Genomic DNA, 21,893 nt, shown 5'->3' on the forward strand with positions numbered 1-21,893 from the left:
GGACAGAGAGATGAATATCCAACAAGATGTCAGGTCACCAAGGTTACAATTTAAAAGTACGCCTTCACAGCCTATGATGCTGCAGCATCACTTTCTATCACATCTCATAAGCCTCTTTAAATGTTGCGAGTCCTGCAGTGCAGCAGCAGGACCGCCTGACCTCCAGCAAGAGAGGAGCTGATTAAAATGTGTACACTGGGACATGGGGGATGGGTAAGGAACATACACTTAATGAAATCCCTTAATAGATGCCAAATGGCAGAGTTTTCAGGCAGAGAAAGAAATGCACAAGTTAAACTTTTTTAACCCTTTAATCTGAATGTGAGTCTTGAATACTCATCAAAAGGAGAGGTGAGATGTGAAAGTATGAAACTTTAGGAAATAAGGCAGATAATGTTCCGTAATGGATTCACAATAAGTGCATGTGTGTGCGCTGTAACACATACCGTTTCCTGAATTCTCCTTACATCCCCTGATTCCTCTCATGATGTCCTGGGTTAGGTTTGCCCTGAAATAATGATTTTTGAAAAATTTGCATTAAACCTTTACATCATGAAAGCCTTGATGAGATTAAAAATCTCTTCTTGAGGATGTCCTTGTGAAGATGAGCAGCAATAACAGTGAGTTATTGAACAATTATTTCATTTTAACTTAACCAAATTTTGCAACGTTGGAGCTTCCTGGCAGAGGGAAGAGGCACACTTGTATACTTTTCGACCCAGTTCACTGGAGTGGTGGTGAGTGAAATTCTTCCATCAACATATCTGTTCTCCAACTTTAGAGAACAGACTTTTTCCTCTCCTTTTCAAAAAAGTTAGTAATCAGTAAGGGAATCAGAGTGGGTATTGTAAACTATTGTTCCATCAATACTTAATTCTTCGTGGTGCATTTTTCTGAATGTGTGATGCTACTTCCATGGTGATAAAACAAATCCACCGATGTGTCTGCTGCAGTAATGGAGATTAAGATGTCTGCTGCTCACTCATGCAGAGTGAATGAAGAGAGACACAAACAGTCCCCACTGAGGGAGTGAGCCAAACTATGCCGGCCTGCGTGTACAGTATGTGTGTGTTTGCTTTGGAGCGTTTACAGTGTGTCATTCTTCCTCTGTGTGCTACCCATATCACCACCGAATCGTCTGACTCTCCAAACAGACTGGCCTCACTTCAAGATTCATTGTTCCACAACATCTATGTTCATTTAACTAGACTGTTGCTTTATGTTGTTTTGAATAATTTTAATTTCATTTGAATTAATTTCTTTCTTTTATATTCTTTTATATATTTTTAATGCTTCTTCCACTCCCCAGCAACTCAACAGAATTAGCTCAAACTCTGCCAGCTCTGATACACTGAAATTTTACTTTACATATTAAACATAATACAAATATAAAAAGAATTTAGGCCCTTGTGTGTACTTCCTCGCCAAATTAATGTATTTCTTATCTTTCAATGAACCATTTATATCTATTTATAAATCATTTATATCTGTTCTTCTTCATGGGTGAATCATCACATCACCCATAAATTGCTGTTGTGCATTTATCTTATGTACAGCCCTTTGGTCGTCTCTGGTTGTTTAAAAAGTGATTTATGCACAAAATTAATTAGTTTTGATTTGAAAAAGGACTCTTAGAAGACGATTACTGTTCAAAGGGTGACAAAGAAGAAGAAAGTGGAATAAGAGGAATAAGTAGTTGTTGATACTGGTCTACGAGATGTTTGAGGGAACACATCTGAAATGAGGGCTCATGTTTATAACATATTGGAGGAATAGGCAGCAGGGCATGAATAGACCTCATGAAATAGTTGAAAACATGAAATTTCCAGAAGAAACAGTTGATTATTTTCTACCTGACAAGTAACTCAAGGCTACCAGTTCAGGTACAATTTGTAGCTATGTAGTGGTTGAGAGATGGTTGCTATATCCAACTTGGCCACTAGATGTCAGTAGTTTTTACACACTGTTGAATAAAAAAAACCTAAACGCTGCACCGTTGAGTTTTAAGTAGTTCCTCATTACACATTTACTTCACGTCACTACACACGTGAAGATTCAGGCGATAATCATCTGATCATACCCTGTTAAAGATGAAAATCAGTCTATTTACATTGGATTTATTCTAAATTCAGAACACTGACCTGATCTGTTGTATTTTCATCTTGCGATATTACTACTTTTGCACAGGTAATAGATCTGAGAGCTTCCTCCATCACAGCAAGTAGGAAAACCATTTAAATAAAGACAGGTTTGCTTTTAATATTTTTTAGGAAGTCTCCTTGAACTAACTAACTAACTAATTAACTAACTTTAAATGAATATTTTATGATCTTTATACTGTATAATCATCAGGTTCACTATATTTTTTGCAAACTTACACTGATAATAAGTTTCATGTAAACTGTTGAAAGAGCTTTAGTACTACAGAGAGAAGAACATCACAGATTTTGCCTCTTCAGTTAACTTGCCGAGTCTCACTGAGTATGAATCATAGCCACATGCGTTCTTCTTGGGGAACAATTTAAAATTCAAACTTTCCCGTTCTAGCAGGAGCTCCTGCTGTGCTGAACAGCACTCATGAGAAAAATCCAGGTCAGCTACATTGTCTTAGACCCGCTTTCACAGAAATTGTGTTGGAGGGTATAAATAATTAACTACGTTCTGAGATTGCTGTTGGGCCAAAGTGATGAAATAAACGACAACCAAAAAGGTAATGTAAGGCATGTTCTGTGTAAAAACTGTCAATCTCTGTTTACAGGTTCGTTACATCTTATATTCTTACCCCAAATTTGTTTGTTTTTTTTCTTTGGCTTTTGGAGGAAAACAGAAAAGCAGTTTAAGGGAGGAGATAAAGTGAAGTAAAGAGGTGGAACTGTAGAGGAAGTGTATGGACATATAAGGAAATATCTATGCCAAGGCCATATTACTAAATGTCTCCCAAGAGAAAATCTCTGTGACCCCCTTTTTCTGAATTCATTATGTTTTTTTGCAAAACACAGTGTATCTGTCTGTACATTTGTCACCTTGTTCTCTCACCTCTGAGTACGTGATGATATTTCGACACACACTCTCCCATCCCAGCCACAGAAGGGATCTCTGGCAAATAGGCAGTCATAACAGGAAGTGTACCTCTGACAGGTTGACATCGGTACCTGCACAAGGCCAGAGTGGGAGCCAACATAGATACTCCTCTGTAACACAAAATTAAATAATCAGTATATTTCTATGGTAATTACATATTAAACTTGTTAAGTATTGTAATGTCCAGCAATCTAAGCAGTGTGTTTCCTAATCAACCATCATTTATTGATGCATTTGGGCAAAGAGGAGGAACACTACAAGTTTTTTCATTGAAACATTCTTTAAATCTTCCTGTGTATTGACTTAGATAGTAACAGGTGATTTTTCTTGTATTTGGTGTAGTCTAATCACGTTAAACAGCTAAATGTATCATTTGCTAAGTGTGTTTGGGATTAAAGGGGACTTATTATTGGGGAAAAAACAACTTTTCTGTGCTTCAGAGCATATATTTGTGATAATGTCACAAATAAACTCAGATAATGTCGGTTGGAGTGGAAATCAACTTGGTGTTTGTGCTTAAAAATGTAAGTTAAATCTGATAAAAAAGAATGAACATTTCTGACTTTGTGCAAATACACGGTTTGTCATGAAACTACACCCAGTTTTATGCATCTGCTGCCTGGACAGGACACATTGATAAATACCTGAACTGAAGATATGACCATGCTCTCAATTGGCTGCGGTTTGTCAAACATCTGCAGCTCCTCTATGATATGCATTTCTCCATCTATGTCCACAGCTCTGTGCAGCCATCCGTCATCTGCAAGAAAAGAGAAACACTGTCACGTTAAGCTAATATGTGGAACATGATAAACAGTTACATATTAGCATGTCATGCTATTGTTTTGTTAATTTCATGTGATTTTTTTGGACTAAAGCTCACCTGTTCCCAAAAACAAAACAGTGTAAATATTTCCATCCAGTGCTGGCTCCTTGTGCACTGCTATCTTGACATAATTGACACTCCGCTTGAACATGAGTGGGCGCATGCCCTTTGGGTGCACCTGGTTAGCCATAAGTGGGTGCCTTCTGGCAAATGTGAGGACATTGTCTGGGAGGTCTCGAGATGAGTTGATGCCCTGGGACCTGTGCAAATCTGTTATACACTGTAGACAAACACCACAACAGTGTTTGGTTACACGAAGGAAAAAGCAGAATACCAAAATAAATCTTCTATGGACTGAAGATTAAGAAAGGAAACTTACAGATCCAGGTCTTGGCTCTGGAACTTTCCCTGTGTATTCCCTCCACTTTGAATCCTGCACCTCCATGTACGGTCCCTCAAAAACCCTGTGTACATCTGAGAAGGAATACTGGCAGATAGCAGATGCTTTAATATTCTTCCTGAAAGATAATCCAAAACCACAAAGACATGTCCAGAGGACACACTAAGGATTAATTGTTCAGAGCTGAAAAAACGTCTGAGGAGTAACTGCCACCCAGATCCAATTTCAGACACATCACAGATCATCTCTGACAAGTGAAAGGGTAACAAGACTACTGAGGAGTCATCTTTGTTCTCTGAAAGTTGTCATAAAGGTAGTTTTGTTTACATTTCACATCTTCCTGTCCAATTCTTATCAATTTGTGTTTGAAAGGGAGGTGGGAGTGATGTCACTGACAGGTGTATAATTTCCCCCCTTTATCTCTAGTACTCCGATCTTCTACATCAGAGGAAAGTACATGTTTGCAGCACCAGATTCCCAGAACTAAATATTAACTCCCTGTGAGTCATAGTGGAAATGCCTCATCTGTGACTGTTATAGAGCACCTGTGAAAAGAAAGAGTAGGAGTTGATAGCCACAAACCAGGTGACCCTTAGTCCTACACCCTAAAGGTGAGATTAGTAATTGGGTGAAAAATGTCTGCCTCACATTCTTAAATCCATTGTGCGCCCACTTCAGTCTTCAAAAGCATTCAGATGAGAAAAATGAGAATGGAGTGAAACCAGAGTCACAGTCTTGTATGCTTGAGTCTAACACATATTGATGACCACTACTCACACAGGTGTAAGAGAGAAAGAAAGAACGTGATTGACAGGACAGACTGATTAAATATCACCAAAAAGAAGCGTGGTTGTATTAAAAAAAGGGAAAAGGCTGGAAAGAAATAGACAGCATTAATGCTGTGTTGAAATGCTATCCTCTCCATCAGAATCTAAACACCCCTGGGACAGTTTTATGCAGCATGACTCTGCATATCAGCATAAACACACTCCCACATCACTGCCAGATTTTCCACTGGCAGTTTCCATCTGGTTCTCTTTGGAGGAGAAGTGTTAATACTGATTTATTGTTTTTCATCATTAGTTAATCAGTTATTCATCATTATATTTTTTTCGATAAATAAAATGATCTCCAGGACACATTTTTCCTCTTTTGCTTTCCAGCTGCCGGTGGAAAAAACACCTTATTCTATTAGAATAGAATTAAGAAAAAAAGCAGTAGATTCCCATCATAAGAACAGTGATAACAGGGGAGCACATCGCTTAAAAATAATCCCTTTTTAGTACTTGAGAGCATATTTCTGGGTTCCTAAAGTCAGTACCAGCTCAGAAAAACTCCAACCCTGAAACTTTTGGGGCAACCTAGATTTAAAAATATGTCATTCGGTAAGCTGTTCAGATCATCTCAAATCATCCTTGAAAGTAAGAAGTCAAAACTCACTTGCTCTCGCTTTTTGCTGTACTTTTAGAAGCAAATTTTCATCTGCTGTCATATACATAATAAAAAAGAGCTATTGATGTTATAGCAGTAAGCTGTTTAGTGTTTTATATTCTAATTTAGAAGTCTAAGCTCTTCTTGGCATTATTACATTTTTCTTTCTCAGTCCGAAATGTCCCTTTTGTCACTGACTGTTCTGCCATTGCAAAAACAAACATTGGTTAGAATTTGCCCACATAAGCAACAGTTCTTAACATAAGCCTTTAAAAACCTAAAGAAAACATAGAGGAATGTACAAACATTAAAGCTCAGGGTTTATCGTGATAATATGCAATGAATCATGATGTAATTTGACGAGAGTATTAACCGGTTGGCTGGTCGTTACGTTCCTATATCTGTGATGCACCATTTTAACAACCCGGACAAGCTCAGCACATGGCTTGCGACAAGGCTCTGCCTAAAAGAGGTGTCAAATATCAACTGTCTGTGACACTTCGAACTTCAGACAAGGGAAATATGAGTATTTGAGAATAAAATTGGTAGACAAATATTTTCTTTGCTAATCTGAGTATGGTTTTCTGTGTGCTGGTGTGAGCTCTCAGGCTTCATACTGCAGAAAGGTACAGCCCGCAGAAAATAGGGAGGGAGAAGAGTTGAGTTGCTCCTAAAACCAGCAGCTATTAAAAGAGCTTTAAATTCATGTTTGAATACTGAGCTGTTGTACTGTCTTTCTGTGGTATTAAAAGATCAGACATTTTATTAAGACCTCAAGCTTGTGAAACATTTTGCTTTTAATGGCTTTCATGTAGCAACTGAAACTGTTTCTAAGCAAGAAACTTTTTGATCATTCTCTGAATAAAAGGGATCACAGATGTTCATGTTGTTATATTCTTCTGTGTGAATGTAATCTAAGTAAAGAACAGGGATCAAACGACATTAGTAACAGACTAATTAAAAGATTTCAGATAAATGTCATGTCATTTTTCCTTCACAGCAAAGCTAAAATACTATTTTTACAAGTTAAATGTGTGTGTGTGTGTGTGTGTGTGTGTGTGTGTGTGTGTGCTTCTCAGGAAAATCTTGATGCAACAACATGCAATACTATTTTAGTTTATAGTGCGCTGACTGTATAAATGATAAGTCTGAGTTTGAGGCTTAAATAGTTTTACCGCATCAAATGTTTCTATCTGGTTCAAAGGTTGGGAATAAAGGTTTTGATGATGAAAATAAAAGTGTGACTCTATAGAATTGAAAGTTCTTCCACGTGAGAGAAGGGGGGGACAGTGTAAAGAGTCATCGTGCCTCTGTTTTATGACAGACTTTTTTAGTTTTAGATGCTGCAGATTCAACTTTAAAACAACTTGATGCAGTTTATCACTGAGACATGGATTCAATTACAGGAGATAAATCTTTGTGAACTCTTTATCAGTAGGGGTCTGCTCAGTCTCTGTGATATATCATCGCATCGATATTTAGTTTTTAGGTAACTATTCATAGGCTTTCCAGAACATGGGTAGAATGAAATGCAAAGGATTATCTCATTTTTACTCTAAATTAACTTTAATTAGTTTAATTTCCAACATACAGTAAATGATAATTAACCAATAAATCCCCCGACATATTACTGACATGCATCACAGATATAGACTGGGTAGAATAATAAGACTATTAATAACAATGTTGGTTCATAGTGCAAAATGTTGCAATTTCACAGTAAAGAACATTATGTTAATTTTCCTCCGTGGGTTTGCACCAATATTGGAACAAACAGCTACAACAAGTGCAGAGAGTCTGCGTCAGCTTCTCAACATGTCAGGCACTAGACAGATATGGTAACTATTACATGTTATTTGGCGCAGGACGCTAGCCAGTCGCCTGCACTAGAGAAAAGAAGCAATTTAGAAATTTGATCAACATTATTCAGTACGGATAATACGGAAGTTTTCCGTAAGTATACGGAAGTAGTAGACAAGTCAGGAATTAACCGTAACTATGTATGAAAACCATGTGATTGATTTACAGCCCTATATAACCGTTAGAATGATGCCTGTCTAGCATTGGATATGTTCTCTTTCAAATGAATGTATGTGATGTATCCAACCCAAGCCCTTGAATAAAGCTCCATTCAAAGCTTCAACTGCGTGTCCTTGTGAAGAGAGAATAAGCTCAAAGAATTATCCTTTTAATTGTTTAATTTCCTTGGAGCAATAATGTTACGAATCAATGTTTTTAAGTCAATGGTTGAGATGTTACTTCATGGTAAAAGTATCAAAATTTGAAGAAGCAACTGTTAACTTACGCTCATCTTAGTGTGTCAGTGGATTAACACTGTCCTACTTCCATTCCATTCATTTTCATCCACAGATAGGCAGTAAAAGTAAATGGTTTGGTCTAAATGTAACACAGGGATAAAAAGTTAAATTTTTTTTACACATTTTCATATTTATGCTGAGAATTTTAATGTTGGCCATTTCATACATTAAGTATTTTCCTTTCTTTAACAGTTTTTAAGGTGAGCTAAGCTAATAGCAACTGTAGTTTCCGTTTTTAGGCGAGTGAACGTCTCCTTATCTAACCCCTGGCATTAAGTTTACTGCCGAGCTATTCTTTCTAGCTGACAAAGAAAAAAAGCTTCATGTCAAGAGGATTAATAAAGAGCATAAATTACATAAATAACACATCGCTTCTTACCATTCTAGACCAAAGACGCCATAGAAAATACTGCTCTGAGCGTCTCTCCCCTGCAGGACAAACACATCACGCAGGATATTGAGGTGAAGCTCATACTCTGGGACTGAACACATCATTCGGGCTTTGAGGAAAGTGGTCCACTTCCTTTGCAAAGTCCTCTGGCCACCCCAGTCAGTCTGCAGACATAGAAGACAATGGATGAATGAATGAAGAGATCAATAACCTGATGGAGTTGAGCAAACTGAACTGTCATACTCATGGACACGTTAGCTTTTATCAGTCTACAGTAAAACAAAGATAGAAATTATACATGTGTTTACAAAAAGACACAACTTCAAACTGTAATATGTACATGATTATGCACATATAAAACCAGTCTGAAATCTAGATGCTTACAAAAGTGGGGGTGAATGTTAGTGTTGAAGCTCAGACTGTGCCGACTTTAGTGCATTTCCTCTAATTACATTTCAGCAGCAGTAGGAGGCGAGGCAGCGAGGCACGTCTTTGTAAAAGACACACTTAGTGCACCTCATTTAGAAAAAAAGAAATAAAGAGATGGAGGCTTTCTTTCTCTTTATTTTTCTGAATCGCTGGGCTTCATCTCTCTTTGTTTATGTCTTTAGGGGCATCTGCCGTTCATCAAAAAGCTCTGCCTTCTTTAACCTCCCACACAAAATGGCAAAGCAGCTTAAATCAACACGGCACACACATAGATATTAAACATAAGGATAAGTCCATCAACACTGTGAAAATAAGCATTTTAAATAGAGTAGATTCTAGGTTATTATTATGTGTACAGCTTAGGGGTTGCACTGGCAAATTACAATTTATGTCAGTCAAAATACAGGAAGAGAATAAGAATCAAGAACTCAAGCATAACAATGCAAAGGTATGTCTGTGGGGAAATCAGTCTTAGTCAAGTTGATGCAGACAGTGCTGCAGTTTGCAGTCGCAGAGCAGAGTAAAGGATAAAACCTCTCTTATTTTGCCAGAGAGCCATGGAACAACAAAATGGCCAATGCTTCAAAATATCAGATGGCAGTGATTTCTGCTTCTGTGTCACGGAAAACTCCCCAATCATGTCATCTTTGTGAAAATAGGCCACGACTGGCAAGGAGCTTGGTGAAGAAGAGGACAAGAGGATAGGCAGCTCAAAATGGCAAGTCCTCAGTGGTTTCAAGCCAGAGGCTACAGCCAGAGCCTTCACTATCTGCAGATCTGCCTGCAACCAGTGCTGTGCCTGGCTGCCACGGGGCTGAGCTGGGGACCAGCTCGACATCTGCATGCGCTGCTGTGGCCTAGTTCAGGCTGAGTGATTACACCCTCGTTCTGACAACTCCACAAGCACTGATGAAGCGACAGGGAGAGGGGAGTCTCCATTTTTAGAAATGACTTCTCTACCAAATGTTGGCAGTTTAAAAAGAGTATGAAAGCTTATGAGCTGGTAACATTTAAGAAATCATGCCACTCCAAAAAACTTGTGTAGTCAGCTTCAAGGAAAAAAAATGTGAATTGGCTTTTTCTAAATATAAGAAAGGGGAGTTGCTGTATTTATTTTCCTTATTTTCAGCCTTTGGAAGATTAACACCAGAAAAGGAGCAACTAAGACATGGATACTGACTCCTTTGAGAGAAAATAAATCTGCATCAGAATCATTTAAACTGAATTCAAAACTATAGTTTTCTACGTGCGCTCTCATATTACAAAGTCAAAAACAGCTGTTGTGTCTGCCTCTGTTGTTGGTGTCATAAAACGGTTTGTTAGGCTTTGTGATTTCAAACTATAATTCATAAGATAGTGGATGTTAAAGGGGTGAACACTGTGTGAAATCATAGTTACATGAACAAAGTTTTGCAGCATTAGAAGTCTAACTCTAAGCACGTTCTGATCAGGCAGTGCATCCATTCAAATCTTAACTCTAAACACTGGGTAATAGACATGAATATGAACTGAAAACAAAAAAAATTTAAATCTGCTGCAGCACAAGGTCAATCAAGTCGATTAAGAACAATACAAAATACTGAGAATGCTGCAAATTCTCCTGAAACTAAAAGACATATTTTAAGAATTCTGTTTTTACAGAAAACAACTAATGAAACGATAAATAGTATTCAACAGGTCATTTGATGGGATATTGATGAGGAGTTGGAAATTCTCAAATTGACAGTGATACAATCGAATCTTTTAACATTAGGCTACATTGAAGGCTGAAAAACTGGCATGCCTACCACTTAAATACAAAGACTGCCAAGAAACTCAAACTTACCTCAAATAGTTTCTGACAGAAAATTGATTTTGCTTCTTTTTTCTTTTTGTTGGATTATGTTCAAGCTAAGAGAAAATCCAACTTTAGATTATTAGGTAGTCTATGTATCTAATATCAGTAGGACACAGGCTCAAATTCTGTATGGTGCTAACAGTCCTGCCCATCTCTTTGGCGCAATAAGAGTGCATTTGTTTTTGTTACAGCATTGAGTGGGTCTGTGCTTGAGCACAAATGTTGGTATGCTGTTGCAAAGCAGCCTCTCTCCAGAAGCTCCAGATGGTCTTTCAGTCACCTTCTGAACTCTGCAACTGTATTTCAATACAGCAGTACCCTGTGACAATTATTACGCCAGCATACATGGCTAAAATAAATGACAATGAAAAGAGACCTCTAGCAATGGATGCTAGGCATGCTGCCTAGACCAGGGATGCTGATTACAAGTGAAATGAGGTGAAAGGGGAAAAAGAGGAGGAGCGGAAGAGAGTGATGTGGTGATAAAAGAAGGGAGAGATTTGGCTATTGGATGTAGAAGTTTGTGGACTTCTTTTTTGCCTGGCAACAGTGGCACAGAAAGAGTCCCCGTCAGTGGGGAAACTGTGATTAGAGACGCCCAGCTGCTACTTCATTCAGCACTGAAATTACTGTACGAGGAGAGTGGCAGCTCATTTCACCCTGCATCACTGACATAAAGCATCAAATAATCCCACCATTTTTGGATGACTGGCAACTTTTCTCCTCTTTTGATTCAACCCTTTCTTTCCATGACCTTGCAAGTGCTGAAAACCTGTTTTTGCTGAATTAACGAGCTGGTAAAATCATTAATACCATTATGGTTATTAGTGTTTTGATTAGTTGCAGTCTCTGACCTTGCAGACTCGGGCAACTCTTGACACCTTGGTCTGGCTTGGGTAGGCAATCTGCTCCTGGCTTCTCTCAGTGAAGAAGAAGTAAATCTTGTCATCATCACCGATGGAGCTGTTGACGCTCTCCTTCAGCAGCACAGAGCCCACGAAATCTGCCTCTGCAAACACACACATCCACATGTCCAAACACGGACCTATTAGCAGCCTAGAAAGTGTCTCCTTGGAAACTGAAGATGGAGCTTTTAAGTATGATTGAATCACCACAACAAAACCAGTTAGAGCTACAGTGCAGAGCATATTTTATGCAATTTTCATTCTCCAAATATGCCTGTTTACTTTAAGTGGAAAAATGGTGTATAAATCAGTGTCAGTCTGCAGCTATTTTGCTCAGTACTCCCTTTACTTAGTGTACTTTTTAAAAATTATTTTTTATATTTACCCAAAAGCCAGCGGGTGGGCGCCTCCTCTGTCCTGAGAGTGGGGAAAGGGAAGTTTCTGCGGACATCTGGTGAACTGCGAAACTCATACTGAGAGGCTGTGAACATCTCACCATCTAATTAACCAATCAAGAAAAAAATGTGTTGGAGGAGGATGGATTGAGACACAAAACAAATTACGACATCAGAATTTAATGGCATGTAAATGAAAGCAGTGGGCATCCTGCAGAGGGAGGAGGCAAACAGTGACATGCCAGTCAGTGTGGCGATAATGTTTATAAGATCCCTGTGTGTTTGAGCTACTCAATGAAGAGATGTCTTAGATTTTACTCTGCTGCACATATTGATTCAGACATAATCAAACATCTTTTAACCTCTTTGATGTAGCTGTTCAGAGACTATTGTTGACTGAACACAGACAAACATGACATCCCCTAAACATCTGATTCTGAAAGTATTAACACTGTCGTTATTTGTCTAGTTATTTGATCTGTTGTATTTATTGTCTTGTCATTTAATTATGCAGAATTATAGAATCTTAAGTAATGATATTTTTCATTAAAAAACAAATGATGTGGAGGATTTTGTTTGTGAACAGGACATTGAGCCATAATAAGAGTCACTTATTCACACAAAAAGACTCAACAATCCCTTTTCTGTGTTGTAATTCTAACAGAATTAAATGTAATGTTATCTTTACTCCCATCCACCGCTGTCTCACACATATTAATAGTTGGCTCATCAAGACAGGGGGTCGAGCTAATTCTAGAGCCGATGCCACAAAATGTAATTAGCTCATTCAGACCTAGGGTCCTAGGGTCCGACCCCTCAGCGTTTTGTGTAAAACTTCAAATAGTCCATTAAAACTTTTTATTTCTCAGTCTCTAAGTAAAACTAAAAACATGAAATAAAAAATATCTGAGAGGATAAACCTTCAGGTATCATCTTAAGTTAGTGTGTGTGAGACATCATGTTTATTAATAGCTTTTCAAAATAATAACAGTTGGAGTGCCTTGAAAAAGATGCGGCGTATATGTCGCTCCAGGCTTGACAGGTAAAATGATGAATATGTAACTCCAGGACATAATGGGTTTAAAGAGCACTAGTAAAAACTTAAAAGACTTCTATCAAACCATGATGAGAGAAGGCCTTGCAACAGAAAGCACAATGTACGATGAAAATTAATGAAATAACTAATAGTTAAAGCTGTGCTTCTGACTTGTTCTAATGTGATTTCTCATCATCATTTACTCTCTGAACCTTTATGTATTGCACTTCGCTGCATTTACATTTAATCAATATGTCAATTCTTCCAGTATTTTCATATTTTTTCTAATTTCAAAAAGCTCTCATTTTGTAGAAGCTAAAAATGTACTTAAAAATTGCTCATCCAATGGCAATCAAGCAATGCATGAATATTTAATAATCCCTAACCTAAATATAAACTTAAGCTAAAAAAATTTAATTGAATTTTGTTTTGTTTTGATCATTTCTGGCAGAAATGTTGTTGTTTTTTATTTCAAGTGGCCAGGGAGCGTGCATCAACTGCATGCAAAAAAAGACGTATCGCTTGATTTTTATTAGATTTACAGAGAGGGACCCAAACGAGGTTGGCATTCATCAACGTTAAAGAACTGAGACCTCAAAAATCATAATAAGGAACTAGGAAAGTTCAGCTAAAAGTTCATGTAAATAGGAAGACACTAAAGTGCTGATTTAATTTAATTTAATTCTGAAAGATATAAAAACATTTTATCGTCATCCACTTTTTTTATCCTGCAGAAATGCATTACAGCATAGATTAAAATGACAGTTTTAAGTGCTGAAATTTTGCCTTTTACTGTACTAAACAGTTTCATGTCGATAAAGTGCAGTTTTAAAATTCATCCATGCATAATAACATGTAGTTTTTATTCAAACATTTGAAAGGATTAAGACTGTTGTAAAATCCTCCAAAATCAGAAACATGACAAGGAGCTGTGTTGGATTTAGTGATATCTGACAGTCAGCTTGCTGATAGCACCAAGTAGCAGAATTAAAATGGCAGACATGTAAAAATGTGAATTTCTTTTTAAAAGCTGTGTTGACCCAGTGGTCAGTTTGTCCGCTCTGGACTTCTCTGGAAACATAGAGATTGACAGGGCAGAATATATATGGTGCTATAGAGGGACAAAATTCAGAATACACAGACTATCTACTTGTAAGTACTGATTTAGTTGGTCAGAAGCTTCTACGGGGAACTGAGAAGCTGGTGGTGGGAAATGAGAGGGTGACCAGTTATCTGACCATGTGGTAATTCATGTGTATAACCCAACATTCCACCAAATTTGGAGCTCACTCATTTCCAAACAATTAGGTTAAGCAAGCGGGAATTATCTTGTGTTTTTCAAGGGCTTCCAAATCAAAGCATAAAATAAATTTGACATGAGTTTTCTCCTCCTTCAATAATGCAAGAACGCAAAGCTTCACTGAAGCTTATTCAGGTCTCCAGTCATTTAAGTTAGTTGAATAAAGCTGTAATTATCATGCTTATATGTAAAGTAAGTTCAGTTTCCCTTGCCCTTCTGGACACGCTGTGATCTAGATGATTAATCTTCACAGACACGAAGCACGATGACGTTGGCATTTATTCAAACCACTGGTTCGACTAATTATAACCTTAAAGTGCCGCCAGCACAACTCTATAGTCCTGTTTGATACCATGCTCTGAATGTCTTATGTATTAAGCATTTACCCTTTTTAAGGCTTCACTGGTAGATCCTCATGTCAGCGTGATATAACTAATATTGCCCCCTTTAGTCTAAGATTTAGATACTTCTTTTTCCTGTAAAAACTCGCAGTGCTTGGATTCTGTTAATCAAACCGCAGGGTTAATCGAGTAGAACTGGGAGACCTACCTATAAGGAGGCCTGTGTATCCCTTCGCTGGGTCATATGGACACCTGTCTCTGCCCTCCTCAAAACCAGAAGTGAAGCTGAACTTCTCTGCATCCTTATAGGAGATGAGACAGAAATCTTAAATCATTTGCTTTTGATTTGAGCCATAAATACACTGAATTAAACCACACAAGCTCTTACTATATAAGCACAGAGAGGTCTGAAGGCATTTGTTCCACACACATACAGGTGAGTTTCATTATAACGCTGCAGAAAGCGGATGTGGTTGTAACACTCTGTCTGCAGAGAACAGAGAAAAACAGGTTATTTCGGGCTCTAAAACAAACAATGGCTGGAGAGAGCATAGGCCACTTCATGCAGGCGGCTATTTCATGCAAATAATCACTCAATGAGTGTAATTTATTTCAAATGTTCAGTTTGTAGTTTAGTGTCTCTGGGTTTTATCGAGAGTAAATAATAAGGCAACTGAAAGGCTTGATCTCTTGTGGCTGTCATGTGCAATCTGTGCTTTACGAAGCACAATTGTTTCATTTTGTTCTCTTAAATAATAACTTATAGACAAATAAATGAAAACTTCTCTGTAAATAAAACAACAGGAGGAGAATAAGGCTGCAGCCTTGTACCTGATTGTTTCTGCCTTTGTTCAGACACTGCTTCTTCTGTTCAGGGGAAGCATCCCAATCAATCTGCAAACAATGGGGGTTAATAGCATGACTCAGTTAGCTCAATAAATAAAGAGAGAAAAATAGATAAATTCACTCTATAAATAGACAGCAAAGGGAGAGATAAATAGAGGAAAATAACCAAGTGTATGTCATAAACAGGAAAAGAGAAGGGCAGCACACTTAATTTTCTGGCTGCGTCACTAAATTCTGACTCTCTTTGGTAATCCTTGAATAAACGCCTGGTGCATTTAATCCGATATCCGTAAAAACTGGAGGAACACAATGGACTTTGCCCAATCTGCTTAAGGCTATTATTAGTTTCTCCTCTTTCAACACTTCCCTCAAAACTTAAGAAATCTGTTTGCTGTTTCTTTCTAAATAGTGGCAATCGCATGCCGATCTATGGCTCAAAGGGTCTTGGCACACTCACTGTGAGGTTTGCAGGTGTGGCGATGTTGGAGGTGTTGAGAGCATATAAAGCTCCTCTGCCTCCCACATACAGCAGCCCGGCCTCCTCTTCAAGTAGTAGGGTACTGTAGTTCTGGGAAGAGCCACGGAAACCAATGCTGCCCAACATACCTGTGAATATAAGACACAAGGCATGACAACAAGTTTTCTGCTTCTACAGTCCAAAACCATATGGGAGAAGACTTATAGAAAGGATACCATTCACCAATTGTTACAACTAACATATTAAAAAATACTTCTGAACAGATGCTTCAGGCAACAGGGTTGTTTCTACACTGGTGTTTAAATTCCTGGTGCTTCCACAAGTGGACCGTTCTTGCGCCTGATGAGCACCTTGCATGGCAGCTCCATCGCTACAGCTGTGAGTGTGTGTATGTGTGAATGGGGGGATGAGAAACGCACTGCAAAGTGCTTTTTGGCAGGCAAAAAGGAATTAGCAGTACAGACCATTTGAACACATAACACCTTGAAACTAGGGATCACACTGGGTGCCAAAGAACTGAATGCTGAGGTTAAAGGCTCAGCAACATTGGACAAAAGACGACTGGAAAACGTTAGTTGGTATTTTTTTCATTATAGAAAACCAGAGCAAACCCAGAATGCATTATTAGCGGTGTAATAGGGTGCTACATCAGGTGTTATCTTGCCTTGAACATTGACGGTTACTTACAATTACTAGAGGCAGTTCTCCCTCCTTGTTGTGTACACATCACACCAACTGTGGCTGATTTTACTTACTATGCCTAATCCACTGTATTATATTGGGTCTTTTTAGCTCCGGCTTCAGAGGGAGAACCAGCATGTGTGACAGGGATCAGGGCCAAGACATAAGTGCAGTAATTAGTTTAACATAGAAAAGCAACACAGAAGCCCTACTTTAAAAAAAAAGAAGAAAGCAAGCAAGAAAGAAAGAGTAAATGGTGGAGTTCTAACATGATTTTCACTTGTTTACAAAGACAGTGGTTGTCATACCACTATTCCTATGGGTGGTTGCAAATGCAATCAAAGAAAAATAGAACAAAATTCCCATTTCAGAGTCCCCATTCCTTCCCAGTCTCCTTTACCCTCAGAGAGATCTGTTTGGTTCATCACAGACTGATTTCTTGACCATGACGATGACTTCATTGGACTTAAATGGCCTCAAAAATCATTGGACCTTAATGGTTAAATAATAAAAAATTCATTATGAAGGTGTTTCCTACAAAGCTGCCATAATTGTGAGATACTATCATGTCAATGTGAATCTAGATCTCTGAGGAATGCTTCCAGCACTGAATTCATGTCAAGAAAAATTAGAGTATTCTTCAGGGCAAAACAAGGTCACACAAGGAAGTGTAAAGGCTTAAATAATAATGGGAACAATGAATTCTATCTGTATTAAGAACAGGAAGACAAAATATTCAGGCCTCAGTTTGATGGGTTTCGATTTCAAACTTATTTTGAAGACAATCATTCCAGTTATACACTTAACTGATACAACATTCTTCTCAGCATGAATGTGTTTATAAAGCACATATGTATATGATAATTTATTTAGCTGAATGAAAACCCAAAAGGTTTAAATTGCTCTTAGAAATAAGAAATGATACCACAGTTCAGATATTGTTTTTTACCCCTGCAGTTTTCACCACCCCGTGGTGATGGGGGGGCAGGGTGTCGCTGAAGTGACTGCTGGGAGAACCAGTGGAGAGACAGAATAAGGGGATGGGGGCACAGGGGAAGCAAACTTTGAGGGCATTCAGCAGGAATCGTGGCCCAGTACTGCCAAATCACATCAGTAGAACTGCCACAGCCTCATGACTGCTGTGCTTGTAGATGTGTGTGAATGAGGATGAAGGATGAAATTCATACAGTAAGTGGGGAAAATAAGGGTTACTGCACAGTATTTATAGTGTGATTTAATAAAGCTAAATATCTGGGTTTTTTTTGTTTTTGGCTTTCTTTAATTGATAAGATTATCCATCCATTGCAAAATAATTGGCCTGGTGCACTAAACTAAATATTTGAACGCTCCCCTAGTGTAGCACCTCAGAAATGGGGGCACGTTGTACTGCTGCTGTGAGACGGAGTAGAAAGGAGGGCATTGTTTTTTTACTCTGGGTACAGAAAATCTCCCTCAGTGCAGAAGTAGGTTTACAGAGCTTTGATTTGCACTCAGTTAGTGATTAATGTCTGACTAACTCATTCTGACATTCTGAAGAACAAAACCCCACATGCAGAAAGAACAGCTGTCATCAGAGAACAAGAGGTAAGTGGAGGTATCAATGGTGTCACACTGAGGAAAATGAGTCAGCAGAGTGCAGATGGGCATAATAAGCAACACAAGATTTGTCTGCCTCCTCCCCCTATTCGTTTTCTGTCGTGAACTGATAGAAGCATGTTCCAGCTCTTGGGAATAAGACAACCTATATAAGCCAATCGATTCCTTGTGGTGTGAGGGCCTGCACACCACAGTTTGTTGTACTTCTGATGGAGGAAGGAGGGCCCAGTACAGCTGAGAGGGTCACAGAATGGCAATGTAACTGCTGGAAGTAGATAATTGCCGCAATGCAAGCTAAAGTATTGTTTTATATGCTACAGTTTATACAGTTCAGATACTGAATTGGATCCAGGGCAGCAGTGGGAGGCTGGTAGTACCACTTCAACAACAAATAGGAGTCACACAAACCGCTGATACCCCACATAATTTTTACTATGGGTCATTGTGAATTCAGGGCAGGACCCAAAAATAAAAAAAAATAACTTTACGTAGAGCAAAATGTGAAACAAAAACAACAAAGCAAACACAGGTTTAAGAAAAGAACACAGCCAGGCTTTCCTTTTAAGTGGCTCAACAAAACTAAAACTTAAACTAGAACCTGTTTTCAAACAGTGATCATGTCTTATCAGCACATAAAAAGTTTTCATTATGCCACTGCTGTTCCCCTTTGATAATACACACAGAATGGTGTCTCAGTGCTGCATCAGGGTGTGCTTACTTGCAGCAACCCAGTAACTCATTTTGTTAGAGTGCTGTGTTCCATGATGTCAGATCTCCCTTACACCCAGAGACTATTTTGTCTTTCTTTTGATGCCTCCTTCGCACAAAATATGCAGATTACCTGTGACTTCGTTCATAAAGAGCTGTGTGCTTGAGTGGAGATTTGACACAGTTAACAGCATGTCCATAAATGTTTGACGGCACTTTACCTGCCATTATTTGGTGCTCGTTGTTATAGTTTACAATGAACCTCAAAAGTTTCCCTTTAAATCGGGAACTATCAAAACAAAACTAAGAGTCTAAAAAAGTACTGTGTGTTACTGAGTGACACCAAGGAGTGCTCGCTGGCTCTGTCCAGACAGAGAAATCTATAGTAATGATGAGTGAATAATCCACATATCACAATGCAGTTCCATCAGTGACCTGTCAAATAAGTAAATCATCATCCCAACTCTCTTAAACACACATAATCTTAAAGGCTTTTACTCACATCTACTATCTCAACTACGGCATGACTCATGTTTTTCCTGCTTTAATTAACAATAGCTGTGATGATAATGGACGTGACAGCAACTCTCCCAGCATGTTTGATCTTGCATGATGCGAAAGAATGAAAACTGTTTTGGGTTTCCACAGCATCACATGGAAGGAGCTTTCATCCCCACATGACTGTCAGCTTGTCTAACTATCACATGGCCATGCTGGGTGATGATTGTAGCTTAACTCCACACTCCAGAAGCCCAAAGATTGAGTCAGACTGCAGTCTTTCTGGCCTCTCACTCTACTTGCTGTCTGGCTTTTCTTACTAATGGCAGTCAGACAACCACAGGGTACCTCTCAGCGATCAATAATTGGGTTATTGTCATACTGGGCCCTGCATAACAGGGGGTGAACACCATGACAGAGCCCAGTATGCACATTTAGCTCTGTCTGTTAATACTTCAATAATTACCTTGACTAGTACAGTAATAACATACTGACCATGTGAGCTGTGAAAATAAGTTGTATCAAGCTGAAATGAACCTTGAAAATATCCAGATTACACAGGTTTTAAGTCACAGAACAACATCATTGTAATATTATCAATTTTGTGAAGTTAATTTTCTGAGAGCATTGCCATTTGCTTCCCACTAAAGGCTTCTTTAACTTTCCACAGAGAGGACTGTGTGACGTCATTTATTATTTCTCAGTGAGTCAGCCTCAGATTTAAAGGAGCTATGAGAAGCTTCTCCAACACAGTCAAAGGTCAGGACACGCTAGCAGGGGATTCGTCTGAAGTGTGGGTGGGGGAGGTCTTACGAGAAATGGGGCTGACAAGACAACAGACAAAAAGGTCGGTCCACTTCACAGGTATGTACACAATAGAAATGCTTAAGACATGTACTGTATATGAGGAGAGTGTGACAAGGAAAAATAATGCAGAAACATGCATACACATGTTATAATGCATAAACTAAACAACTGCATATTATCTGAGATCATGTGTGAAGTGAGTTGTGTCACCCATGGCAAAATAAAGAGTTTGCTACATATGCATCACTCATGAGTGAGCAAAAGCCTTGGTTTCTATCTTATAAAAATAGTGGTTGCATGACATAACAAGCAAAGCACTGACGAGGACTGCAGTGGCACAACATGACCCTGGCCTCAAGGCAGCTGAAGTAAGGTGACCTTGATGTCAGATCTGGCATGACCGTTTGTATTTTAATGTCTCTCGATTTTTAATGGAAAGACCCACATGTATGAAAAAGAACACTGATTTTCTGTTTAGTGGGTTGCAATTAGAGCTGTAAAAGTCTTCTTTTGACCTGAAAATACAAAACTTTTACAGAAAATAAAACAGAAAAGCACAAATACACAGACATGTGAAGCTTCAGAACATGACACACAAACGCTTTCTGATCTGACAACACTAGGACAAGACAACATTTCCGGATTATGAAAAATATTCTTCTGATTTTACAACCCAAAAAATTATTTGGTGTTTGGAAACATCACATATTGTTTATATCTGATGTTTTTTTTTTGCTACCATGAAAATATAGATTAGTGTGGCTCTAAAGATAGATGCAGGCAGCTCAAATAAAAACAGAAAGTTGAAACTCTTCTTTCATCAGCATGAAATGGGTATAAATATATCAAATTAACAAGAGACCCACACAGACATTGACCTACTGTTCCCTGAAGCAAACAATTTGTGTCCACAGCACACACTCATACACACAAACGCACTGTACCTTGCGCTTTGCTGCAGAATCAATGGGGAAAGTCAACAGAGTGCTGAGGTGTGCCAGAAGCCTTTTGGCCTACCGGCTGGTTTCTCTTTACTGTTGTCATCACGTATACATGTGCTCGTGTGTCTGTTAGCGCAGGCTGGTTTGTGTGAATGTGAGAGGTACATTGTTCAGTGAAGGGAAGATGTAAAGCCCACTGCCCCTCTTAAACACCTGCCAGGTTCTTTTCACACATACTTCACACTTCTTTCAACCATCTCCTGACAAAGAGTGAAGAAAGTTCTGTCACTGACTCTGAACATCTGAGGAGTGTGTGCTGCGTGTTTGCCAAAATGACTGTGTATCCACGCTGAGCCGTCACAGGTGGCGCAGACAGAATGTGCACACTCACACTCAGACATACTTGTAATCCCCCAAGTGGGGTCCTGGTTGATAGTAAATCCACTCCGTGGTTTGTGTGTGTGCCACCCTCATCAGAGTGTGTGACTTCCTGTGTGACTCACTGATCACTGGACTCACAGTGGTGAGCATGTGACTTGCACACGCACATGCAAACACCCACGTGCTTCAAGAAAGATTTGGGGACAAACGCTGTAAGGAAAGCCTGACTTGATTTCTGTGGACATCAGAACTGTCAGTTGTTGTCAA

General features: G+C 38.7%; 1 protein-coding gene across 2 annotated transcripts in view; it reads right to left on the minus strand.

Moving 5' to 3' along the window:
* sema4gb (sema domain, immunoglobulin domain (Ig), transmembrane domain (TM) and short cytoplasmic domain, (semaphorin) 4Gb) overlaps positions 1-21,893 on the minus strand; it is a 44,379-nt gene that overhangs the window by 6,504 nt on the left and 15,982 nt on the right. For both annotated transcript variants that reach the window (XM_072373232.1, XM_072373233.1), the window contains 12 exons: positions 15,994-16,142; positions 15,522-15,584; positions 15,079-15,177; positions 14,899-14,992; positions 12,004-12,117; positions 11,568-11,722; positions 8,436-8,611; positions 4,287-4,425; positions 3,965-4,187; positions 3,726-3,841; positions 3,037-3,191; positions 447-508 (listed from right to left, as the gene is read on the minus strand). In XM_072373232.1, coding sequence (XP_072229333.1) covers positions 447-508; positions 3,037-3,191; positions 3,726-3,841; positions 3,965-4,187; positions 4,287-4,425; positions 8,436-8,611; positions 11,568-11,722; positions 12,004-12,117; positions 14,899-14,992; positions 15,079-15,177; positions 15,522-15,584; positions 15,994-16,142 — 1,545 coding nt within the window. The remainder of the gene's footprint in view (positions 1-446; positions 509-3,036; positions 3,192-3,725; positions 3,842-3,964; positions 4,188-4,286; positions 4,426-8,435; positions 8,612-11,567; positions 11,723-12,003; positions 12,118-14,898; positions 14,993-15,078; positions 15,178-15,521; positions 15,585-15,993; positions 16,143-21,893) is intronic.

Source organism: Leuresthes tenuis, unplaced genomic scaffold (genome assembly GCF_036924035.1).
Source record: "Leuresthes tenuis unplaced genomic scaffold, fLeuTen1.0.hap1 SCAF_20, whole genome shotgun sequence".
Classification (NCBI taxonomy): domain Eukaryota; kingdom Metazoa; phylum Chordata; class Actinopteri; order Atheriniformes; family Atherinopsidae; genus Leuresthes; species Leuresthes tenuis.